Genomic DNA, 23,219 nt, shown 5'->3' on the forward strand with positions numbered 1-23,219 from the left:
ATATATTTGTTATAAAAGCACACATTGCTTAGGAGAAATTTTGTTTTCAGCATTACAAATTGTCCTACTTTACTGTCGACTATTACGAGAGTATTTTTTGTGACAAAACATTTGTTATTTTGTTTGATGAAAAGGTAAAATTGTGAAAAAACGTAGAGTACATTCAATTATAAGTAAATTTAAATGGCGAGAGAAATTATTTGATATAGAGTATTGATTAAGCGGTGAATCGATCAAAATTCAACACTTTCATAGTAATTTCATGTTATAATCCATTAATTTTCATTATTTTTTTAATTCTCTCCTCGGTATTGATTGGTTTCTTTCATAAACCTTTTATAATAAATCTCTAAATTAAAAACAATTTTATACAAAATGACTTTTTTTTGTAAATAATTCAGTTTTTTTTTTATCCTAATACATCAACTAATTAAACTACAATGAAACTAACGATTTGTTCATGATAAATTTCATTCTTTGCTTTGTTATTTTGTCTAAATTTAGTGTCCTATTTCGCTGTCACTGTCGCTTTTTTCTATGGATTGAGAAGATAAAGAGAAATTTAATATATATGTGTATCAGATTATTATAAAATTACAGTTGGAAGCATTCATACCTTTCTTGCCAGGATACGCGTGTCTTTTGAGTCTATCATATAAATCCTCCTTGTTTCCATGCAGCCCTAAGAAAGAAAAAAGAAAACCATTAGATTATTTCCTTTGGAGATGTGTAACATTTCAATGACTATATTTAGCTGAAACACAAAGCCATACTATTTAAGACTATTGCATTGATGATACAAGTTTTTTAGTATTCAATTGAATATTTTATGTGTTTATACCTTCTTTCATGTAAGTTTCATTATAAAAGTTTGGCATTTCCCAGCCATCTTCTTCGTCATCATCATAGTAGTGGGCATATGTGCTATGATGTGAAGGAGCTATGCTTTCCGCATATGGTGCATGTGCTCCATAATAGAAGTTAACTTGTGATCCAGTCTGATCTATGGCAGGCGTAAGCATTTTCTTAGGGTCTTTCTTCTTTGTTGAACGTACACAAATCATCCAAATCAATAATACAATAATTACGATGAATATAACAATTCCTGCTATTCCCCCAGCAATATATGCAAATTCAGATCGTTCTAAACAATTCGGACCGGTAAATGAACCAGAGCAACGACCTAAAATGTGAAATATATTTTTTAATCAAGTTTCATTGTTAATTGATTAATAGCCAATAAAAATGTAATAATCCTTACATGAGGGTGTTCCTTTCAAATCTTTAACGCATGTTCCACCATTATCACAATAATTATCGCATACATCCGTACATTCGGTTCCGTTTCCGTTAAAACCAGGCTTACATTTACATTCAAAATCAGAGGTTTCAGGAACTAGTATGCAATATGCGTTTTGGTCGCAATGAGTTTGGCCCTCTTTTATAGTCTCACATGGATTTGTGCATTCAGTTCGGCTAGTAGCACCAACTGATTTTGTACTATGATTTGGTGGACAAGCAACACATGATGTTTGTTGTGATTCAGATTGGTAGAAACCTTTCTTGCATTCAACGCACAGATTGAGTGTACCATTGAGATATGTGCCTGTGAAATACATTTGAATTAACACTTAATTTTGTTATCACTTACTTTAATTAACACTTACCTGGCAAACACACTGGCAAAGAACATTCTTCAATTGATGAGGCACCAAGTTTGGGTGTAGTTCTTCCCAATGGACATGCTGCGCATGTTGGTTGAATACCTTGTGATCTATATGTTCCTCGAGGACAAGGTTCACACCGTCCATCATTTCCAAGTTGTTGACCAGATGCACATTCATCTCGACACTCATCGCGCGAAGTTGCTTCTGCTGAACGGGTTGTTTGACCAAGGCCACACAACAGACATGCAAACGACCCTTCGTCTGGTTGATAGAATCCATGGCCACATGAACGGCAAAGTCCACTTTCAGTATCCAAAAATTTACCCGGTGGACAACGTTCTGTAATGTAATCAATGAAATTAGATTAATTAAATATATATGTAAAAATATCAAATAATAAACCTCTGTCGAGAAAATAATTGGTAAATAATTTTTCGGTGTTTTGTGAATAAATACTTAATATACATTGAATATATACTGAATTTTTCGAATGGATTGATCGACGTTTGAGGTATCGTTGGAAAGGTATTTATCTCTAGAATCAGAATATCGATGTTCCAGGGGTCGACGACCTCATTTAGTGCTATCCACGGCAGTAGAACTGAATATTTACCCTTTTCTTGAAGGGACCATATTTTGAAGACAGGTGGACCGATTTTCAAACTTTGATATTTTTTCTTAACCTATGGCCCAAGGGCTTTCCAACCATACATCAATCGAGGCCAAAGGCATTCTAGGTCTGGATATTCTAGGTTCGTATATTTCGTGTATATATATCAAGTCGACTTTTCAAAACACTTTTCAACACAAACTTTCGTCACTTGCGCGAACTTCCGTCCGCTGTGATATTGTAAAGTTCTATTCTACGAAAAAAGATTTGAATTCACGATGTTATGTATGATAATAATAACCTTTGCAGTCTGCAGCTGAACGTGCTCCACTGCCAGCTGTTACCCCAATTCGGCCTGCAATATTTGGACATCTCAAACACTGAAATTGTCCAGTTTCAGATTGATAGCTTCCTTGTGGACATGGATTACATGTTTTATTTGCTTGATCAAAGTATGTTCCAACCGCACATGGCACTAAGAATAGTTTGTTTTCGATTAGTATTGATCTTGTTGTATGAATATTTTATTTCCTTTGATTCTCTAATTAAAAACTCACCACAATCCGGAACCATAACTACTTGACCTGCTGGACATGCGTACTCCGATGATAAATTCAATGATGAAGGATCAGGCAACGTATTTGGCAAAATATCTTGAACGGCGAATTGATTCTCTTCAAGAATTAATTTTTGCACTAATGTTTTAACATCGGATCGTTCCCCAGTTGATGAATGTAAAATTGGATCACTTGAAAGGCACAAAATTATATGTTAAAAAATTGTGAGCAACACGTATATTTTAAGTTGATTGAATTCATTTCATTTGAATGCATCTCTCACAAATTACGAACCGAAAGAAAATATGAAAAAACTATAAATGTATGAATACCAATTTTTTTATACATACGTCCCGGATATTTATGAATGGAAAATACAAAAACTAAAGTAAAATATTGTGCCCAATACCAGATAATATACAAGTATTTTTTTAAATATTCAAATAGTGAAAATATTAATGTTGATGTACAATGTAACTTGTTAGATTGAAAAATAAAAAAAAACGATTATCACATAAACAGAACATACTTAACAGATGGAAAGGCGATTTCAAGTGTATACGTATCACCTCCTTGTTGTCTACTTTCTCGACCTCGAGTGACTGCTTCACTTGATGTATCCAAAGCTACGTTTCTGTATTGTGTTCATTTAATTTTAGAATGTTTACAATAATTTCAAAAACTAAATACATTATCTTCTAAGATACTAAAAGTCTTATTATCTTCTTCATTTTCTAAAATACTGAAAGTAAATTCTATTCTACTTTGTGATCATATGTTAAAAAATAAAATCTTATTTTGCTCCATACTTCAAAATCTTTTTGTCATTACATTCTAAAAAACTGTATCTCAATTCACAACGCTGAATTAAATCTTTATTACAAAAATTCCACTATCAGTCCTAGTCAATTCTACACAAGTCTACACTTTTTTAAGTAATATTTAAATATATTTTTTTAAATTAAACTTACCGTTCGGTGGGAATATTAATATCTACAACATAGGTGCCCCCGCTGTTATCATCCCCAATTAATTGACGTCGAACGCGGTTTGAGCTTCCGCCTCGATAATGATCGCAATTTATATCGATCTGAATATCTTTACATTCCCGTGAACCTTCAGTAGAATACGAACAGAAGTTCCAATCTCTGTTCAATGCATTGATTGCATTCCGTACACGTTGTCTCAGCACACCCTAAAAATTAGTTATAAGTTTTACAATTATGAAATTCTTGAAAGGATTAACTTCGGATAAGACCAGAATCTGTATCGCGCTCGAAAAATAAAATTAAAAGTTAAACTCCTTATATGAAACACCCTGTAGACAGCTTGATTTTTATCGAAATTGTATTAATTCTAGTGTACTTACTTGACCTGCTTCGTTACAAAGTACATCTGAGGGGAAAAGCATTTTAATGCGAAAAACTCGTTGTGCCGGTTTCGATGCTGCGAATGCACATAATACATATTTATTTTTTACATCATATACATTTAGTTTTCAAATTTAAGATACTTACGTGAACATGATGGATAGATGAGAGGTTGTGAAGGATTTGACGTCGGACGCCAAAAACCTTCGGCACCGCATGTATAAAATTCTGGAACAGGTTCCGAGAAACGAAGACCCGCATTACAGTTGATTTCACAAACTTTAAATTGTCCACCTGCTCCCCAATCTTTACAAGATTGACTCCCTCCAACTGGGTCGGCTAAAAGAGGGCAAAATTCAGATAAAACTGACACTTTGAAACTGCATGATGCTGTGTTGCCAGCCGCATCAGAAGCCAAGTATGTAATATCGTAGGTGCCCCTGGAACAGAAAACAGATTACTATGCGAATAATTTACTTGAAAACTATAGCTTATTTCTAATGTATTAAAAGCTATTCACAGTGGAATAGTAAAAGGAGTATAGTTTCATTATTATATTTTTATTCTTCATATGTACACTGTCAATTGACAGTGACAATTGCTATTGATTAATTATGGTTTAAAGATTTTCAAGCTACCTTTTTTCGATATTGTTCTTTTGTTATTGATATACATTTTTTCAGTTTTTAGTCATGAATCAAGTGGTATTTTTTGTTTGAAAAACTGAATTTTCGGAAAATGATTTAAAAAAAATAGTTTGAAAAATTTCATTTGTTAAATTATTTACCACAGTAATGTTTGGCCAGAACGATGTCCACTTTTTTCGATGACTCTGGTTACGCCCACATTATCGACAAATTCAGGTTCATCCCATACTACTTGAGCAGAACCATTCCGTGAAATGATCCACAAATCACCTGGACAATGTTGAACGTGTGGTGGTTCTTTATCTACATCAATTTGATTACATTGACCACCATTGTTGGAGGAAGAGGGACATTTCTTTTGACCACATGTTGAGGGTACTGATCGCTCAACACCACCTTGTGTAATTTCATATCCAGCCCAGTTTATAATGAGAGCACGGTATAGAATTGGTTCACTACGACAATCGCGCACTTGTTTTTGAATTTCTGATGTAACATCTAATGCCTAGTTAAAATTATATGTCAATAATAAATATTACCATTGTTACATTATTAAGCGATAAAGATATTTTATGAAAAATTGAACATTTGTAATTTTTTTTTTTTTTTTTTTTTGTAAGTTCGATATATATTACCACTTACTCGTAACCATATTTGTGCTTTTGTAATTCGACCTTGGAATCCAGCTTCGGTATATGTAACCGATGATAATGATAATTGTTCAGGTTGTGGTTTTCCAATAACGGCCCATACACTAAAGTAAAAAAATAATAATAAAGAATTAACTAATTGCATTTGAAGTAAGTTGTAACTTATATTATATTTTAACTTACTAATCAGGCAGTTGTCGACCACTTCCATATTCAGTTTTACTAGCTATCAAGCCTTCTGTAATCAATAGAAGTTGTCCGGTTTTACCATCCCAAACTATAGCAATATGATGCCATTGGCCATCGTTAATTGTAGCATATTCTCTAAATGACAGGAATGCATCTTGCAAATCGCTGAAAAGTGAAACTTGTACTCCACTTGAATGAGCTTGAAGTATTAAACGACGTTTGATGGTTATGTGTGGTGAATCAACGGCATAAAGGGTATAGAAAATTCCAGAATCGTCTTTTTGAGAGAATTGAACCCACATTGCAATCGTTAAACTATTGCTTCCACTAGTGTAAAAGGGTATGACTTGAGCAGCAGTTGAACGTGTTGGATCGCTAAAGTACAAATCATAATCCACTTGGATTGCTGAAAAATTTATGTTTTTTGAATGAAAATTATTGATTTTTTTAAATTATGTTGTCGATCTTACTCTTTCTACAATCATCTCCTGTCAAATTAAATGGACATTGACAGTAGAATCCGCTTGGTAAATCTATGCATGTTGCGCCTGGAGAGCAAGAATTTTCTTTACAGTCTACAATATCGTTTTCACAGTTTTTGCCCGTAAATCTGTTTCAAAAGTTATGATGTAATTGTATAAATGCATTTAATTAATTACTTAATTTTTAGTTGTTACTCACCCTGGTGGACAAATGCATGTATAACCTTGTCCTTTATCTATGCATGATGCTCCATTTTTGCATTGACCAGCTTCGCAAGCATCAAATTCGTATTGACATCCAATTCCGGTATAATCTTCTGGGCAAGTACAATTCAATCCTGAACCAAAATCTCTGCATGTTCCTCCATGCATACCTATAAGAAAAGAAGAGAGATCCATTAAAATTGGTGATCATCGTTTAATAACTTCTCATTAAAGTTAATTACGTACATGGATCCCCGACACAACGTTCTGGTGCAACCTAAGATTAAAAACGTAAACAAATAATAATGATTGCGGAGAAAATTTTAATACATAATTTTTTATTATTGATCTCAGATTTTTTTTACCTCACATTGTTTGCCATCCGTTCCTTTTGGACATACACAGAAGTAGTCTTGGAAAAGATTAATGCAGCCTGCATCATTTTTACATGTTGCAGCTGAACACATTTCTACTTGTTTTTCGCAGTTTTGACCAGTCCAACCTGAAGTTATTTACAAAAAAAATTCATTTAAAATTTTGTAACAAATGAAGCTGTTATACGCTTTTATACCATCTTCGCAGATACATTCGTAAGAGCCAATACGGTCCATGCATGTTCCGCCGTTTCCACATGGGTTATACTTGCAATCGTCAATGTTTTCTATTTTCAGAATATGTCAATCAATTAGAAAAATGTGTTTTTTTCACGCTCAAAATGTTTTCTTTAAAAACTACCTTCGCAAAGTTCACCACGGTATCCATTGCGACATTTGCACACAAATTTGTTATGAAAATCTATACACTCTTCAGTTCCAACTGGATTGCACGGGTCATTCAGGCACTCATCAATTTCAACTGAATTTTAAATATAAATAAAAGATAAAATTAATATTTGGAAAATTGATACTTTTTGAATAAATAATAAAATTGATAAAATATGTTAAAATACCTTCGCACTGAGGTCCTCTGAAACCTTTGCGACATTTACAAACATATTTATCAAGTTCGTCAATGCATGTTGCACCATTTTGACAGGGTTCACTCTTGCATTCATCTGTCATATGTTGACAGTTTTTGCCCTCAAATCCTGGTAAACAATTGCATTTATAGCCATCAACCAAGTCTATGCATGTACCATCGTTACATGGATTATCTTCACAATCATTTATATTGATGTGGCAATTTTCTCCCGTCCATCCTGGATGGCATACACATTCATAATCATAAAGCCGATCAATGCAAATTCCATTCGCACACGGTTCGGACAAACACAGATCAATTTTTTCGTGACATCTTTTACCCGTAAATCTTTGGTGAAAAATATAAATAAAATCGTTTAATAATTGTATGATAACATTAAAATATTTTAACATTGCTTACCCTGGTGGACACGAGCAACTAAAATCGTTTATCAAATCGGTACAATTGGATCCTAATAGACATGGATTTTCAGCGCAATCATCGACATTAATTTCACAGTGTTGACCCATCCAGCCCGGCAAACAATCACACTTGAAACGTCCTTGTTTTAATGCAATACAAGACGCACCATTTGAGCATGGATTTTCGTTGGTTGTACAAGGATCGATCGTGATATTGCAGTCAGATCCAGTGTAACCACTTCTGCACAAACACGAAAAATTTCCATATCCTGGTTCATTTTTACACATTGCCCGAGTTGGGCATGTGTCAGCTTTACAATTGCTTTCTTCATCTTGGCAGTTTTCACCTGAAAAGCCTGGTGGACATTTACATCTAAATTGAAAAGAAAGAAAATGATATGAGAAAGTATTTATATAATTGGCTAATAAAATATGTAACCTAGATACTAAATAAATATTTATATATTTTAAACAATCTAAATAAGAGATAATCATTCATTTTTTTACCTGTAGCCTTGAGGCAAATCAGTACAAATTCCACCGTTGTAGCATGGAGACGACGCACATTCATCTATATCGATTTCGCATCGTGAACCACTGAAACCCGCTGGACAAATACTAAAAAAATGAAATGTTTAGTTAAAAATATCAGTTTGAACAATCAGCAAGTATTTACCATTGCACTGCATGGCCAGTTGGAACACATAAACCACCATGTTGACATGAACTTTCCGTACAAATCACTGCTTTGCAATCTTCACGACCAACCGAAGCTTGATTGTCGGTTTTCATATTGGTTGGGCATTCTTTACATGTCGTTGCTCCAATGACATTTTGGTAGAAGTTTCGAGGACATGGCGAACATGGTGCCAATCCAGTTGATGAATAGAATCCTGCCAAGGAATTAAAATATTTTTGAAAAACAAACATGTATGTCTAATAGACTTGTCCCCAAAACATAAAAAGATAAGACGATTCTTTATCCGCATTGATTTACCGAGCTCTTGCGGCACTATGTGGCGATGAGCTATCGGTATGAAGCTTTAAACACGTTATCTGCACATAATATGGAAAAATATCCAGGGGTTCCACTATTGTCTAAGTCATTATTATAATTAAGAATATTGCAGTACAAACCTGGTGCACATTTTGATCTACAGCGATCTTTCGAAGGTGCTGCTGGTTGAAATGTGAAAGTATTTGGTGGACATGCTTGGCAATCTTTAAAGCCACCTGTAGGTGGTTCAGCAGAAAACGAGTCAAACGGACATTCCAAACAAGGTACCAAACCGGTAGGTGAAAAAGTTCCAAAACCGCACACTGGAATGCACTCATTAATTGACTTCGATCCCTGCTCTCTGGTATATGTTCCTGATGGACATGCAATACAAGAGCCTTGTCTATCGCGGTTTTGATAAAATCCACGGGGACAGTATGTACAAGAGCTTTGTCGTTCACCAGCGTGGGTACCTGCTGGACAATGCAAACAACGTGGAACATCCTGAAATAAATTCAGTTTATTTTAATAAAATGGTTTTGCAAAGGGCCATACTTATCAATATTCTTTTAATGAAATAGCTTTGGAATTAATGACCGCTACTTTTGCCCAATATATATAAGGATATTTTAATCCAATAGTGTGCGAGCAATTTTTTTAGAGGGATCGATTGTGGAAAAAATCGCTAGCATTTTTCTCGTTCAAAAACCAAAAAAAAAAATTCTCTCGCGTTCAAAAGTTTCTAGCAAAATCGAATAATTTCTGAAAAAAAATTGTCATCGGGGGTGTAACCACCCCTTCGCACACTACTGTTTTATTCGTATATTTATTTGGAAACATTCATGATATTGTTTGTTGTATTATAATTTATATCTGTTGATAACTCACATTGGTATCCATGTTCAAAACTTCTCCAACATTACAATCGAATCCACGCGCAATATTCGACTTAAGTGCTTTCAATGGTGGACATTGGTTTCCAATATTGGACACATTTAATAATGGTTCAATCACTTCACTTGCATATGGTACACTTAAGTCAAATATTAAATTTAATGTTGAACCGCACAGGTCATACAGACGTGGTTGACGAATTGCTGGAAGTACTACCAAAATAAAATCCAACCTCACAACATTTTCTTCTAATAATGAGGACATCGATCGTATAAATGACACATTCATATTAACGTTGACAGCTGAACAACGAGACGAAAGAACTTCATTTAAATTGCTATAGTATTGTTGAAGCCAGTCTTGATATTGTGGTAAACATGATGGATTGACAACACCATTTGCGCGATATGTAACACTAGCAGTTACATGATAATCAGCTTGTTCAGTATTTTCTGATACACAATCCGGTACAACTTGAGTTGGTTGCCATAAACGAGACTTTTCACATGAAAAAGACTTGAGTTGCTCGCCATCCGTAAATCTGTATCCTGGTTTACATGTAGCAACACATTGAACACCACGATCTCCTGACTCACAATTTAATAGTCCATTCACTGGCTCTTGCAATTCCCAATCAACACATGGTGATGGTTTTACAGTCACTTGAAAATGACAAGACGCCTTGTTGCCAAATTTATCAGCCGCAATAACTGTAACATTTTGGAATTTTCCAATCGGAATTGTTGCTCTTTGTGGCATAAATGTTAACATAACTTCGCCGGAATCATCACTGACTGTGAGTTTCTTTTGGGTTTCTGTGAAATTCACTGTATAACTTTCTTGTTTTTCAATCAATTCAATGACATAGCTTTGTGGGCAACTCAATTCTGAAATAGAAATTATGGTCAAGTATAAAAATTACTTAATTTTTCATATGCATAAAAATCCATTACTTGATAAAAAGAAAATATAAATACAAAAAAATTGTTTAAAAATTGTAACCAAATTCGTCTCGTTGACTTCATTCAAGAACCATATGCGTTTGGTGCACAAATAGTACTGTATTATAATCTCTTTTATGATAAAGTAAACTTACTTGGTGGGGTTACGTCTGGAACGGTAATATTTATTTCGCATATAGCGACATTTCCATCATAATCAAAGGCCACATATTTGATAACGGTGTCTTGGAATATGTACATGGGTGTTTTGAAACTGGCAGGCTTCACTTCTAAACGTGCTATTGATCCAGAATTATCAACAGCTGTTGGTTCAGTGAAGTTCACCGGTAAAATAGCACCATTGGCATCATGTCGAACAATTATTGGTTGTTGTGGACAATTTTGGAATACAGGCGGTTCATTATCGACACAAGGTGAATATCCATAATCGTAGCCAAGTAAAGGTTCTTTTTCCGGTTCTTCACATCCCATTAATTCGAACTTCAAACAAGCATTATCCATGTAGCTAACAATTCCCAGGATTACATATCGTGCTTGAACATACTTTGGCAATGTAATCATAGCCAATTCGCCATAATTTCCAGGATCTCTCATTGTCAAATTAAAATTGGGGAAATACACCACATAATTTTCATTCTCTGATTGTTTGTAGAAGAATCGAATTTCAGTCTTGAAAGAAGAACAAAACATAAATATAAATATTATAATTTATGTATTTTACATATTTTTATGGATCATTTACCGGTCGTCCGACAATTGCGTTTGTAACTACTCCTTTAACTAAAATTGCTTTTACTCTATACACTTCTCCCAAATCGACGTTAACGTATGTAAATGCTTCTTGTTCACCACACCAACCAGTAACTGAATTCAATCGAATATTTCTGGCTTCATAGTTCATTTTTTCGGTAGTTGCATTGATTGCACTATCTGGAATACGACCAGATGTTATACCCAAAGCTAATTTTAAAAAAAGAAAAGGAGAATCATTTATTAATACTCGTATGCCAGCAAAATTAAACGACAAAATTAAACTGTTTATAATTATTTGTACATAAATTCAAAATACCCACGTTTAATAACTTTGCACTCTGGCTCACGAATACAAGTAATTGGTCTTGGATTAATTAGAATATAGCCAGGTCTTGAACAACCGAACAAAACTTCAGACCCTATGGTGAAAAAACATATCGAATTCATAACATATTATAATAATGAAGTTTTTGTGTAATATTAAATATAATAATAAATAAATTACCTTGTTCATAACTTCGCGCAATTTGAGTACCATCAGCTGGTCTTCCAGGATCTTCACAGACTGGACCTTCACAACGTAAATCACCTGCAATGGGATTGAAAATTAAGGTTTGTTTTATGAATTTCAAAAGAATTCTTTATTTTCATTCATTTTATTTTTATATAATGTCTACATACCAAAATCCCAGATGCCATTCGATTGACAACGAACTACGTTATCGTGTTTTTCAGTTTGTCCCGCCAATTTGAATGTGTTTTGGCATCCAAAGAAGAACGAACTTTGATATTTAGTATCGATGAATTGTCCATATTCGGCTCCCGATGTTGGCATAGGCATTCCACAATCAGCTCTAGGACAGCTTGGACTGACACCCGACAACCAATAATCAGGAAATCCCGGTTTTGGATCGTAAACACATTGCCGGAATGCTGATGTTGCTGTATTCCTTAAATTTCTACCAACGGAATTACAGGTTAAAGTAACATTTTCTTTGAACGACACTAGAACACTTTCTGGATCGGGTCTAATAACAGCAAGTCCGCCAGCCTTATCATCAGGAAGAGAAACGCACTTTGCATCTAAAAAAAAAAAACAATTATTGAATAAAAATATTTATTGCATATGATTATTTGTAACTATTATTTACTAACATTGACATTCCGGTACAGTTCCATTCCATTGGCCACTTGATAAACAAAGAAGAGCTGAACTGCCAGACATTACATAACCAAAGTCACATTGAATTTTGACTAAATCGCCAAAATGGAAATTTTTTTTGGTCGAAAGAATTTCTCCATTTTCTGGAGATTCCAAAGTTGGACATAACACGGGTACACAAGATTTATTCAATTGCAATGTGTCACCATCACGTGAACCTGTTTCGGTTTTTTCAATGAAATATTCAGCAGTTCCATTTGATGTAAATAGTTCATAGCCTAATCGATAAAAAAGGGATTTAAAAAAAAATAAGAATTTATGTAAATTATATGTATTAAAATTGAAGATATAGCCTATTGTTGGTACAATTTCAACATTACCTGAATTACAACCACATGAAAAACCACCAGGTGAATTAATACATTTTTGATCGCATCCGCCATTATTTCTTGCACATTCGTTAATATCGATACAATCCAAACGTGTACATCCCATAACTTCTAAGCGCAAACATGGAGCAATAACATAATCTTGAATGCGGAATTTTACATATCTAGCCTCGATTGGAATCGGTAGATTAAGAATTGAAAGAGTTGGTTCTAGAATGCGAAATTCAACAGCGGTACCATCTGGATTTGCATAATCTTTAAATCCATCGACTAAATCATCGGTATATTGTAGGCGAACGGCTGAAGTAAATGCTAATCTGTCGTTTCGCTGCACCGATTTCGTACGAAAACCACGAATTATAGTTGGTGCTTTAAAATCAATAGTAACCCAGTTTTCTGGTTCGTTTACATTACCACACCATCCTTCAACAGCGCTTAAACGAACATTACGTTTGTCGAAACCATTTTCAGAAGATGACACAATTATGCTATCATCAGGTATTCCCATATTGGCCAAACCAAGATCAGAGACTGGTCGACATTCGGTTGTTGGAGCAAAACCTTTCTTACATTTACAGTGAAAAGAGCCAACCTCATTTTTACATTCGGTAGAAGTTAAATCGCATTGTGACTGGTTGCACTCATTTATATCTTCACACGTTGGAACATTTTCAAAGTCTTGTTCGGAACTACAACGAATTATATTTGTTCCGTTTAATCGATGTCCTTTATAGCACTGAACGCGTGCTTCATCGCCAAAAAAGTATTTACGTTCGGTGTCAACGATAAACCCATTTTTCACTTCTGGAATGCGATAACATTGTTTGCGACTACATGTTGGAACTACATCGCTCCAGGTTCCATTTGACATACATAATATCACTGGATGTCCTGACCGTTCATAGCCTGGATTACATTTATACTGAACGATAGAGCCGTAACTTCTACCACCACCGTTTAATAGTGTCACATTCGCATGAGCTACTTCAGGCAATGGTGGACATTGTGATGCCAAACAAAGCGGTGCCATTTGCCAATGGCCATTTGCTAAGCAAGATATTTTTTCAATGGGTTTTCCGGACGAAAAAGTGAAGCCGGCATAACACTGATACGTTGCTGCGCCATTATAGGTAACATTTGTTGAACCAATTGAAAATCCATTATCAATTTGTGGCACCGGCCCACAATATACCTACATTTTCAATAAAATAACATGAGAATGACACAAAAAAAATGATAAAAACACAAAAATTTAGAATTATACGTACTTCTTGACATTTAGATATGTATTCAATGCTCCATTTGCCTCCTTTTTGACAAACCGTTTGTATTTTATTTTTTCCTGTGGCAAACTCTTGGCCCGTTGGACATGTGAATTGTACAATCGTTCCAAATGCTGTATCTCTATTTGAAGCCAACGCACCTTAAAATAATTACAGTAATGTGAAACCAATTAGAAAAATGTTTCTTTTTTGAATTTATAAAGCATGACATAAAATTAAAAATACTTTAAATTATCATGAGCGATTTACCAGTTGGAAAAATAACTATTCAAAATGATATACACTACAAATAAATATTTATACATATATTTATAATATAAATTAGGGTATTTACCTTCGCCTGGCCTTAAAAACGGACAGTCAGCCGAAAATGTTGCGGAAAATCCAGCTGCATTATGTAATGAATCAGAAATGAATCTAATCAACATTTCTCCAGAAGATGCGGTTAATGTTATTTTTGGTACTGTTGCACCGGTAAAACCATTTCCAGAATGTAATCGAAGACCCGAAGTAGATTCTCCATCGAATACTTGCACCATATCCGTTGAATGGACATTGAATTTATCAAATCGCAGCGATAAAGGTGTTTGATTCGGATTTTTTACTTTAAATACACACTCTTGATTATTTGGATAGCTACTTAATCCAAAAGCAGGGGAACTAATTGTTCCATTATATGCATGAAGTGTGGCACGACATCCTTGAGTATATCGTAGATTAAATCCTTTTCCAGACTCACCAAGAGTCGTTTTAAAGTACAAATAAAGTTTGTTGCCCGTGGAAATTATGACACGCGTATTATCATCGACATTGCCAGATAAACGTGACAAAACTGGACTATTTGGTGAGTCACCATCTCTAATAAGCAAATAATCTCGTCCACGAACCAAATCCAAATCTTGTACTTCGATGGATATTATGCGGCCAGCTTGAGCTTCTAAAATATACAAACATTCCAATCCAGCAGGATAGTGTTTCGGATATCCACTGCTAGTTAATACTTGACTTTGAACTGTAGCCTGTAAAATGCCGCCACAATTTTGTGGCTCAGTTTTCCATGTTGCGCGAAAGCCTTTTCGCTCAACGCTACCATCTGTCGTGAATTTGACTATCATAAAATTTGAAGCGGTAATGAATGGTTTGTTGGCCAATTCTTCACGACCTGAAAGTGTTGCCAATGAAACAGATTTGTCTTCGGTACGACCACCAACCAAAATCTGAACCGTATCGAATGATTTTTCAGTTTCAAATTCTTGAAACTGTAGTATAATATTGCTACCGATGGGACCTTCTAAAATCCATTTACACTTGGAGAGCGCATTATATTTGTGTGGATAGTTTGGTGATTCAATCACATCACCACTAGATTGCATGTGAAAGTTGCAATTGGCTGGACAATCAATTTCATCTGAACCATCATCTAAATTTTGAAGAAAGTTATATTATTAATATGTTCATTTGAAGATGTTGTCTACATTAGTTTATTGATTAAATAAATACGCACCACAATCAGAAGTTCCATCACATCTGAATGCTTGGTTCACACATTCACCATTGGAACAATGCACCGAATTTTGTGGGCATGCCACACTCTTGCACATAAATGGTAACAAACTTTCACATGTAGATAATTCCCACGATTGGACTGATTGAGACTCGGATGTTACTGCTACACATTCACCTACCTCCGGGTTTGGTTGTTTCAATGACCAAAAACCAGAATATTGTGAGACTAAAGTACCGGCCGCTGATTCTAGTGTATTTGTACGTAAATCATCTAGAGTTGCCAAACCTAACCAGTATTTGTTCGATAGCCGTTTGTTAGCATCATTTGCTAATGCTAGTGATAACGTAACATTGTTTTCAGTAAAGTTTTCAATCGTGATCAACTCGGCTCCATATCTAAAAGTCAAAATTATAAAAAAATGAAACACTCAATATAAACAATCGCTTTTAGATTTATGTTTGAATCTTCATTTATAACAAGTAACTCTATTCAATAGTAGAATTTAAAATTTGTGATCTTTTTATTTTCGTAAAAATAATAAAAATGTGATTGTCCCCTTTATTCTGATGTCACAGAGCGTTAGTGGAAAACTGAAATAAATGACCTATTTTCAGCTTGAATTCATCATTCAGGTTTTATACACTCATAAAGAATGTCACACTGGTCTTAATCGCGTTTAGTATAGTAAGATTTATTTTCATGATTTATGTTAATGTTTTGTCATATTGTTTGACAACTAAACCTTTGTCCCGCTCTGCAAAATTTGGTGCACAGCACAGATGGTATAATGAATAATTTTTTACCTTCTACATAGCTCAGCAGCTTTTTCCCATGAATGTTTGATGCCAAAATATTTGTAACAATTTAGACCACGTAATTCCCAACCTACAAAAAAGTTTACAACGAAAATTATTTATAAAAACCAACACATTTTACCCAGCAACATATATTAAATGAATAAATGAATGAGTTTATGCATTATTTTGTGATGACGTAACTGATGCATCAATGCAAGATAATTTCGACTACACCTTAAATACTTTGAATTATTTATCCAATCACAATTATTATTCTGTATTTGTTTTTTTTTAGATTTTTGGGTATTGGGCGTTTTTGTCATTAAAATTCAGTTGAAGTGTAAGCTTTGAAAGCAGACGAACAAATAGGTAGGTAACTTTTTTATCCAAAATTAATCGCAAAATACATTTAAATGGTAAAAGGAAATGTCAACATATAAACAGTTACTTTCAGATCGCCGTCCGCTACTTTCCGCTAAGTACTTTTAAATTCTACTTGCCACTTCAATCACGAAAGGCGTGACAAATCAAGAGCTTCAAGAAGAAATCGTCGCACTTGAAAGTGATTTTAGGTATATTGTTTTCAGCGCTTTCTATTACAAGCATAGAATAAATTAGCGAACACAATGCCGTTGAACTCTTTAATTTTCTTCGTCTATGGTATTGTATGATGATGTTGTGAATAACAATTTTCACCTAAATCAAACTCGTTAAAACGTGAGTGAATTCTTATTTTTTTTCAGAATGAGACACTGAAATATTTAATCCAAAGTTTTTATACATAAAACTTCTAATTGATGTATAAACGAAGTTACTATGTATAAATAAATCTCTATGTAACATATTTGTGTTTTTCAAAAACAAATACATATTTGATAACATGGAAGAAATATTTTTCTATATTTACTATATTTAGTGCAGAGATTGTAAACTATGATTATGAAAATTCTCGGCATTGGACATTAACGTTGGATTGTTTACTTCGTCTGGAATCTTGGAGTAGAATGAAAATAGAATATTGATAAAATTCAACAGGTTATTGACCTTGAAATCATCGGAAGCGCACACAATCTATTTTTAAAATGCAAAAATCAGTCGACCATAATGTGCTTACATATACAACCAGTGATGCTCTGCTTTTCTTCGGTTCAATGGCAACTGAAAATTACTTTTTCTTCTTCTTTTACCATATATTTTCTACTTGTACAGTACACGATTGAGAAATTATAGTTTCTTTTATGTATCAAGCAATCCGAACCTATACTCTCAGCATTGGATTCACTTGGGGAAGATTTCGTTCTTGTTATTTTGGCGTATGTTAAATGTCATTATTATAACTTCAAGAAAAACATTTCTTGAATAAATATAAGAGCATTGTTTCCATAAAGAAAATTTAGCTTATGAGCTTTAATATGCGAATAATAATCGATAAATGTGTTGGGCGTTTTTTTTTGCTCAGATCGTGTGCTATTGCTGCTTCAAGGTTGAGCGATTTCGCTTAGTTTTTGTTTCTAACTTTGAACACCCACAAAATCAATATTAATACGCAAAACACTTTTGGAAATAATATAAGTTACGTTTTTCGAATATGGGAATTTCTTGTGATATTTTGTTTGTCTACTATAAAATAAAGAGTAATGAAATAGTTACCGTTTGGACATGAAAACAGTTCCTATAAGAAGAGATGAATTTTTATCATTTTATAGTTCAATAAATAAATTCCTTTCAATGTCTCGAATTGAGTAAACTTTCTTCAAATATGATTTATTGAATTTCTTACCTCTTGTGAAGAAATCGTTGACACAAAGGCGGCCAGCCAAATAACAACGGCTGCCGATCCCAACCTCATTTTTATCTGCAACAATAATAAAAATAAATTAATCAAAAACTAGGATTGTTTTAAACACCAGTTACGTCCAATCTATTTTATATTAGTGCTTGAAAAGGTATTTCAAAATACGTGGACACCTTATATAGCCCTAGGATAATATTTCATATTTCTTTGGAACAAAAGTCAATCGAAATTATTTTGACCACTTTTGATTTTCAACTATTACCTTTAATAAATTTCAAAAATTAACCTAAAGGCGTAATTGAAATTATCACTAGTAAGATTCAATACACGATATAGACAATAGCTTTAAAATGTAGTGTACGGCCATGGTTATTAATAAATCATCAGCTGAAAAAAAAATATTATTCATCGAAATTGCAATTTTTAGAAACCAATAAAATTGGCGGTGATGGGAAAGTATTGACAATATGTGATCATGAACTGTAACAGACGCATTGGGACCTCCCTTGTTTTTATTCGAATTTATTCGGAAACAACAACAAAAACTCTTGGCAAAAAAAGTCTCATACACACTTGTTATGAGTAATATATATGAATGAAGAAAGCCATATGTTGATGAAAAATAAAAACCGCCAACGTATTACATGGAAAAGAAACATCAAACATATACAACTTTAGACTGCTTTAAACATGAACACACTGAGCATAGAAATAACACTAATTACATTGAAATATAATGAAAAGATTTGAAGTAGGACACGAACAGATATTTCTGATAGAAAGCGGTTTTCATTCTATGCAATATATATTATATACAGCGCGCGTATGTCTAACAAAACTTCCACAGCACTCAGTAAATAAATATATACAGCATGCAGTGATCAGTCGATTCATGCGGAAATGTGCTTATTTTTATTTATCGTAATGTTGTTTGCGTCTTGAACGTTAATTTCCAAACAGAGTCGTAATTGTGAAATGCACTAACTGGTCAAATGCACAATTCACAACTTGCTCATATCGAGAGCCATTTCAGGCTAAGAGAAAAAAATGTTGATTGTTTGTCATCTATTTTTTAAGTTATCATCGCGTTAATGTGAAATCATTTCCTTGCTTCATGCGACTTTCCCCTTTTAAATTCCGTATGACTTTATTAGATCAAAATATTAAAATATTCTATATACATGTATAAAATGCTCTTGTTGCTCGAGATTTAAGAATGTTCAATATGAAATGACTTGCACATCAGAATAAAAAAATTGTAATTGTTTTTAAAATTATGTCACATTAACCAACGCACACAAAAAAAAATCAAATTACCATAGTTGCGAGTTTAGCATTCGATGTAATACGCAAGTGAACAATGTGCAAAACAGTTGATTTGAACTTTAATTGTTTTCTCAAGTATATTTCTTTGTCGAGTTCCACGTTTTTAGGTTACTGTAAATGTTAAGTTGGCGCAGCGCAAAAATGTAATTGAAATGATTCGCAACAGAATATGTGAACTTTATAAAGTACATTGTTTTCTTTATATCTTGAGCACGACAGCGGGAATGGATACTTTTTGTGTTGTCTTGCAGTGTGTGAAAAGTTATATTTGTTAAAATTTTGAGCGCGCAAGCACTCTGTGTGAAGCTACCAATTTTTTGGACATCGAAGTTAAGTTTTCAAAAAATTATTCAACTATTATTTAGTATAATATATCGTTCATAAGCAACAAATGAAAACATATATTTATTTATTTATATATATTCATGCGAAACAAATAAATGTTTTCTTTTATTCAAGTTGTCCAATGATCAATAGATTTATCTTATCTTTTTTGAGTAGGATACCATAAGAGTGACTCATTGCGATCAAACGCATCCGTAATAATACCTCTGTTTGAGTAGAACAAGCAATAACAGTAATGCCGTCGCTAGTAATACAGAGAATACCAATTCATACCCATTTGTATGAAATGCATGCTATTTTTTAGAAAACATGAGCAATGAATCAACTTTGAAATCTGCATCTTAAGCTGAAACAACTCACCAATAGTTATGCTGTTATTATTTTCGTTTCGATGTTTTCTTTGAACTGTTTATTCAATATTTTTGCACGTGTATTTTCAACTACTATCCCCTCATTTTCATGTTTTTAAAGGATAGTTGCAATGTTTGTATGAATATTTAGCAATTTAAACAAAAAACCAAAATACTTTTAGACTTTATGCGGCGAATGTTTGAAGTGAGATCGGTAATAGTATCGGTATTGAATCGAAAGATTTCATTTGATCAAATATTCAATATTCAACATAGACATTTTATGCGTCATCTTTACAGAGATAACAAGCAATGATGGTGATGAACAAATTGCACATTAGTAGTCCTCACGAAACCATTCCGTTAATAGCTGATTTTGGATACCAAAATGCTTCTTCTACTATGTTGAAAAACCACCTTTTTTTATATTGACGTGGCTATATGACAAGAAATAAATGGGTACAAAACCGGTTTTAATTTTTTATTTAAAAATTTCAACAGTTACGTTGGGTGATTGTCATCAATTTTGGAATTTTTTTTTTTTCAAATTATCAATAAGATGTGATCGTTTTTCTCGTGTGAATCGAAATAAATGTGATGTTGAAAAGAGAAAGATCATTAAGCACAAATATAATAATCCACATGTTATGTAATGTACCGAAGAATAAGCGGTGATTGATAAACTGAAAGAGGTTCACGTCACTAGTTATTAAAATAATCATTTTTGTTGACGACTGCTCCAAATGAAATAAATAAGTTTAAAATAATAGTTTAAACTTACCTAATTTTCTTAAATTTATTTTTATATCAGCTATTTCAAGTCCACGCTGAAAAATCAATATCACTCTTTCACAAATGTCTTATAACACTTAATCCATTCCACGGGAACAAATACAATTCATGACACTATTCTTTTATTGCAATCTATTTTATGTGACACTAGAATGGTAAAAGAAAAATTATAAAAATATTATTCAATTAAATTTACACTATTTCTTATGACAAACAAATTGGCTTTTTCTGGTGGTAATATGGTTTTTATGATATATTCACTTGAAACAAGAACAAAAAATGAAGAGGCTTCTTTCGTTGTTGGGCGTAGATTCTGCTTTTAATTTAAAGGCTTGAAATGAAAGTTTTATAGTCTAAATAGACGTTTTTCTTTTCTAAATAAGAAAAAATAAAATTATTCGTAGAACTATCGAAATAAAAAATGGGAATTTGCTACTTTTATATGTTTAAGTGCCTTTCCTTTTTCATCATCATTACGGTGATCGTCGTCATCATTATTTTGCCACAATAATTGTAGCTCGCCACTGTTTCTTTCGTGCTTTTGTTTGGCATTATTATTTTCCATTCATCGAAACGAAACGAAACAAAAAGAAATGAAAGAATTGAAATAAAATTGTGTTAAGATCTCTCGTACAAGGTGCGTTTCAATGTATGTACAAGACTAACGTAAATGTATTAAAATATATCTTAGCACTCAGCTCAATAGCACAATCTATAAACGAATCGACAAGTACAATTTCAATCATAACTGAGGCGGCGGTCATATATACGGTTTGTACAAACAGCTTTCTCTATTTGTTTCCATTTCCTACCGCATTTTACTTGCAACCAAATAAATAAGACAATTCTTTTTACGTTGTGCGGATAAAATGTTTGAATTATCTATCGTCTTTTGGACGAAATGTTTTTATTGTATGACTTTTTAGTCTGGCTTTGGTATAATGAGTCAGACTATATAAATATTAAATAGTTGGTGAGTGTATATTTCCTATGTTAACTGATAGTTCTTAAGACACATCTATATTCCATATTATGACTTCATAGCCATCGCCCGTTTTTCACACATTTTGTCATTCTTGTATAAATTATAGATTTTAAAAGAATAGACGATTAGATACACATTTAATAATATGATCGTTCATAGGAAGCATAGTTTGCATTTTTTTTCACATTTTCTCATAGAATTTTATTTTTTGATCGATGTATTTTTTATTCCTGCACATTTTCAATTTTCTTCAGCCATTGTATTGAATTAAAATCGAATTCCATTCTCTTTCAATTTATTCCTTTGGTTCAATGCCATTATTCACGGTAGATTTATAAATATCACCAATAATATTTAAAGATCACTTAAGAATAAAAACCAATCCAATTCATCATTAAAAACACATATAAACTTTAGTTTCAAATTAGCACAATTAATAACAGTAGGTCTGGTAATAGAAACTCTTAGTAAATCAATATGAGATGAAGAAATACATACACTTCCTCTGTTGATGGTGGCTAAACACTAACTGATTTGAATGGTAAAGGTAAACGGTCGCACCGCAAAGAAAGAGCAGTCTTGAGAAGCCATACTTTGAAACGTATTCAACAACAGTAAAAATTAAAATTCTTTCTACACAAGCTATTTCTTCATACATAATACAAATACACCTTTAAGAATACACACGTAGCACAACCAGTCGATTCATGTGTACAATATATGCTCAATGGCGATGTATATGTGGTAAAATACAACATTCAACGTATTTACACGATGAAAAGAAATGGTTTGCAAGATGTGTAGCGCAACAGGTAAGGCGATCGTTGGCCGTTAGCATAAATGAGTTTACCGAAAATCTCTGGGTATCAAATACATTGAATACAGTCTACGTGCTTTTTTGTTTGCTTATGTTTTTAGAATTGCTTTTCAGCATGCCTGAACTTCAAAGAACATCGTTTATTTTATTTTCGTTTTTCTTTTTGCAACTCACGTACTGAAATCCAGAATGAGAAGTAGAAAATGTGTATTTCTTTCATCACACATACGGACATAAAACATTTCAATGTGCGTTCAATAGTGATTTGAATTGAAATTTATTTTCCATTGAATAATATAAATTATAT

At 33.2% G+C, this 23,219-nt stretch overlaps 1 protein-coding gene across 2 annotated transcripts; it reads right to left on the minus strand.

Annotated features, from left to right (window-relative positions):
• Positions 1-493: 493 nt before the first annotated feature.
• LOC116346396 lies at positions 494-22,681 on the minus strand. Of its 2 annotated transcripts, XM_031776419.1 has the most exons (41): positions 22,594-22,681; positions 21,100-21,257; positions 18,283-18,357; positions 18,153-18,174; positions 16,509-16,590; positions 15,703-16,100; positions 14,533-15,618; positions 14,184-14,338; positions 12,907-14,107; positions 12,520-12,804; positions 12,046-12,447; positions 11,870-11,953; positions 11,685-11,783; positions 11,354-11,571; positions 10,746-11,280; positions 9,644-10,536; positions 8,896-9,259; positions 8,435-8,651; positions 8,266-8,376; positions 7,757-8,131; positions 7,326-7,684; positions 7,112-7,231; positions 6,948-7,037; positions 6,742-6,878; positions 6,623-6,653; positions 6,372-6,546; positions 6,161-6,300; positions 5,685-6,096; positions 5,494-5,605; positions 4,992-5,356; positions 4,352-4,644; positions 4,204-4,280; positions 3,806-4,029; positions 3,364-3,468; positions 2,835-3,025; positions 2,579-2,752; positions 1,668-2,006; positions 1,262-1,606; positions 842-1,183; positions 617-682; positions 494-535 (listed from the first exon to the last, which is right to left on the minus strand). In XM_031776419.1, exons 3-41 carry the CDS (start codon positions 18,349-18,351, stop codon positions 501-503), a joined length of 10,728 nt encoding a protein of 3,575 aa, XP_031632279.1. In that variant the 5' UTR covers positions 18,352-18,357; positions 21,100-21,257; positions 22,594-22,681; the 3' UTR covers positions 494-500. The 2 variants fall into 2 exon arrangements, with proteins under 2 accessions (XP_031632279.1, XP_031632280.1); XM_031776420.1 differs by lacking the exon at positions 3,364-3,468.
• Between the last annotated feature and the right edge of the window lie 538 nt (positions 22,682-23,219).

The sequence above is a fragment of the Contarinia nasturtii genome, unplaced genomic scaffold (assembly GCF_009176525.2).
Source record: "Contarinia nasturtii isolate CC-2019 unplaced genomic scaffold, AAFC_CNas_1.1 Cnas_scaffold_1500, whole genome shotgun sequence".
NCBI classification, from domain to species: domain Eukaryota; kingdom Metazoa; phylum Arthropoda; class Insecta; order Diptera; family Cecidomyiidae; genus Contarinia; species Contarinia nasturtii.

Bases quoted from the DNA above. Each gene is read 5' to 3' on its own strand.
- LOC116346396 (XM_031776419.1), bottom strand. From the start codon at position 18,351: ATGAGGTTGGGATCGGCAGCCGTTGTTATTTGGCTGGCCGCCTTTGTG. The intron at 16,591-18,152 runs GTAACTATTTCA...ACTTTTTTGTAG, and splicing joins ACTGTTTTCATGTCCAAACG to GTTGGGAATTACGTGGTCTA. The intron at 536-616 runs GTATGAATGCTT...CTCAATCCATAG, and splicing joins CGCGTATCCTGGCAAGAAAG to AAAAAAGCGACAGTGACAGC.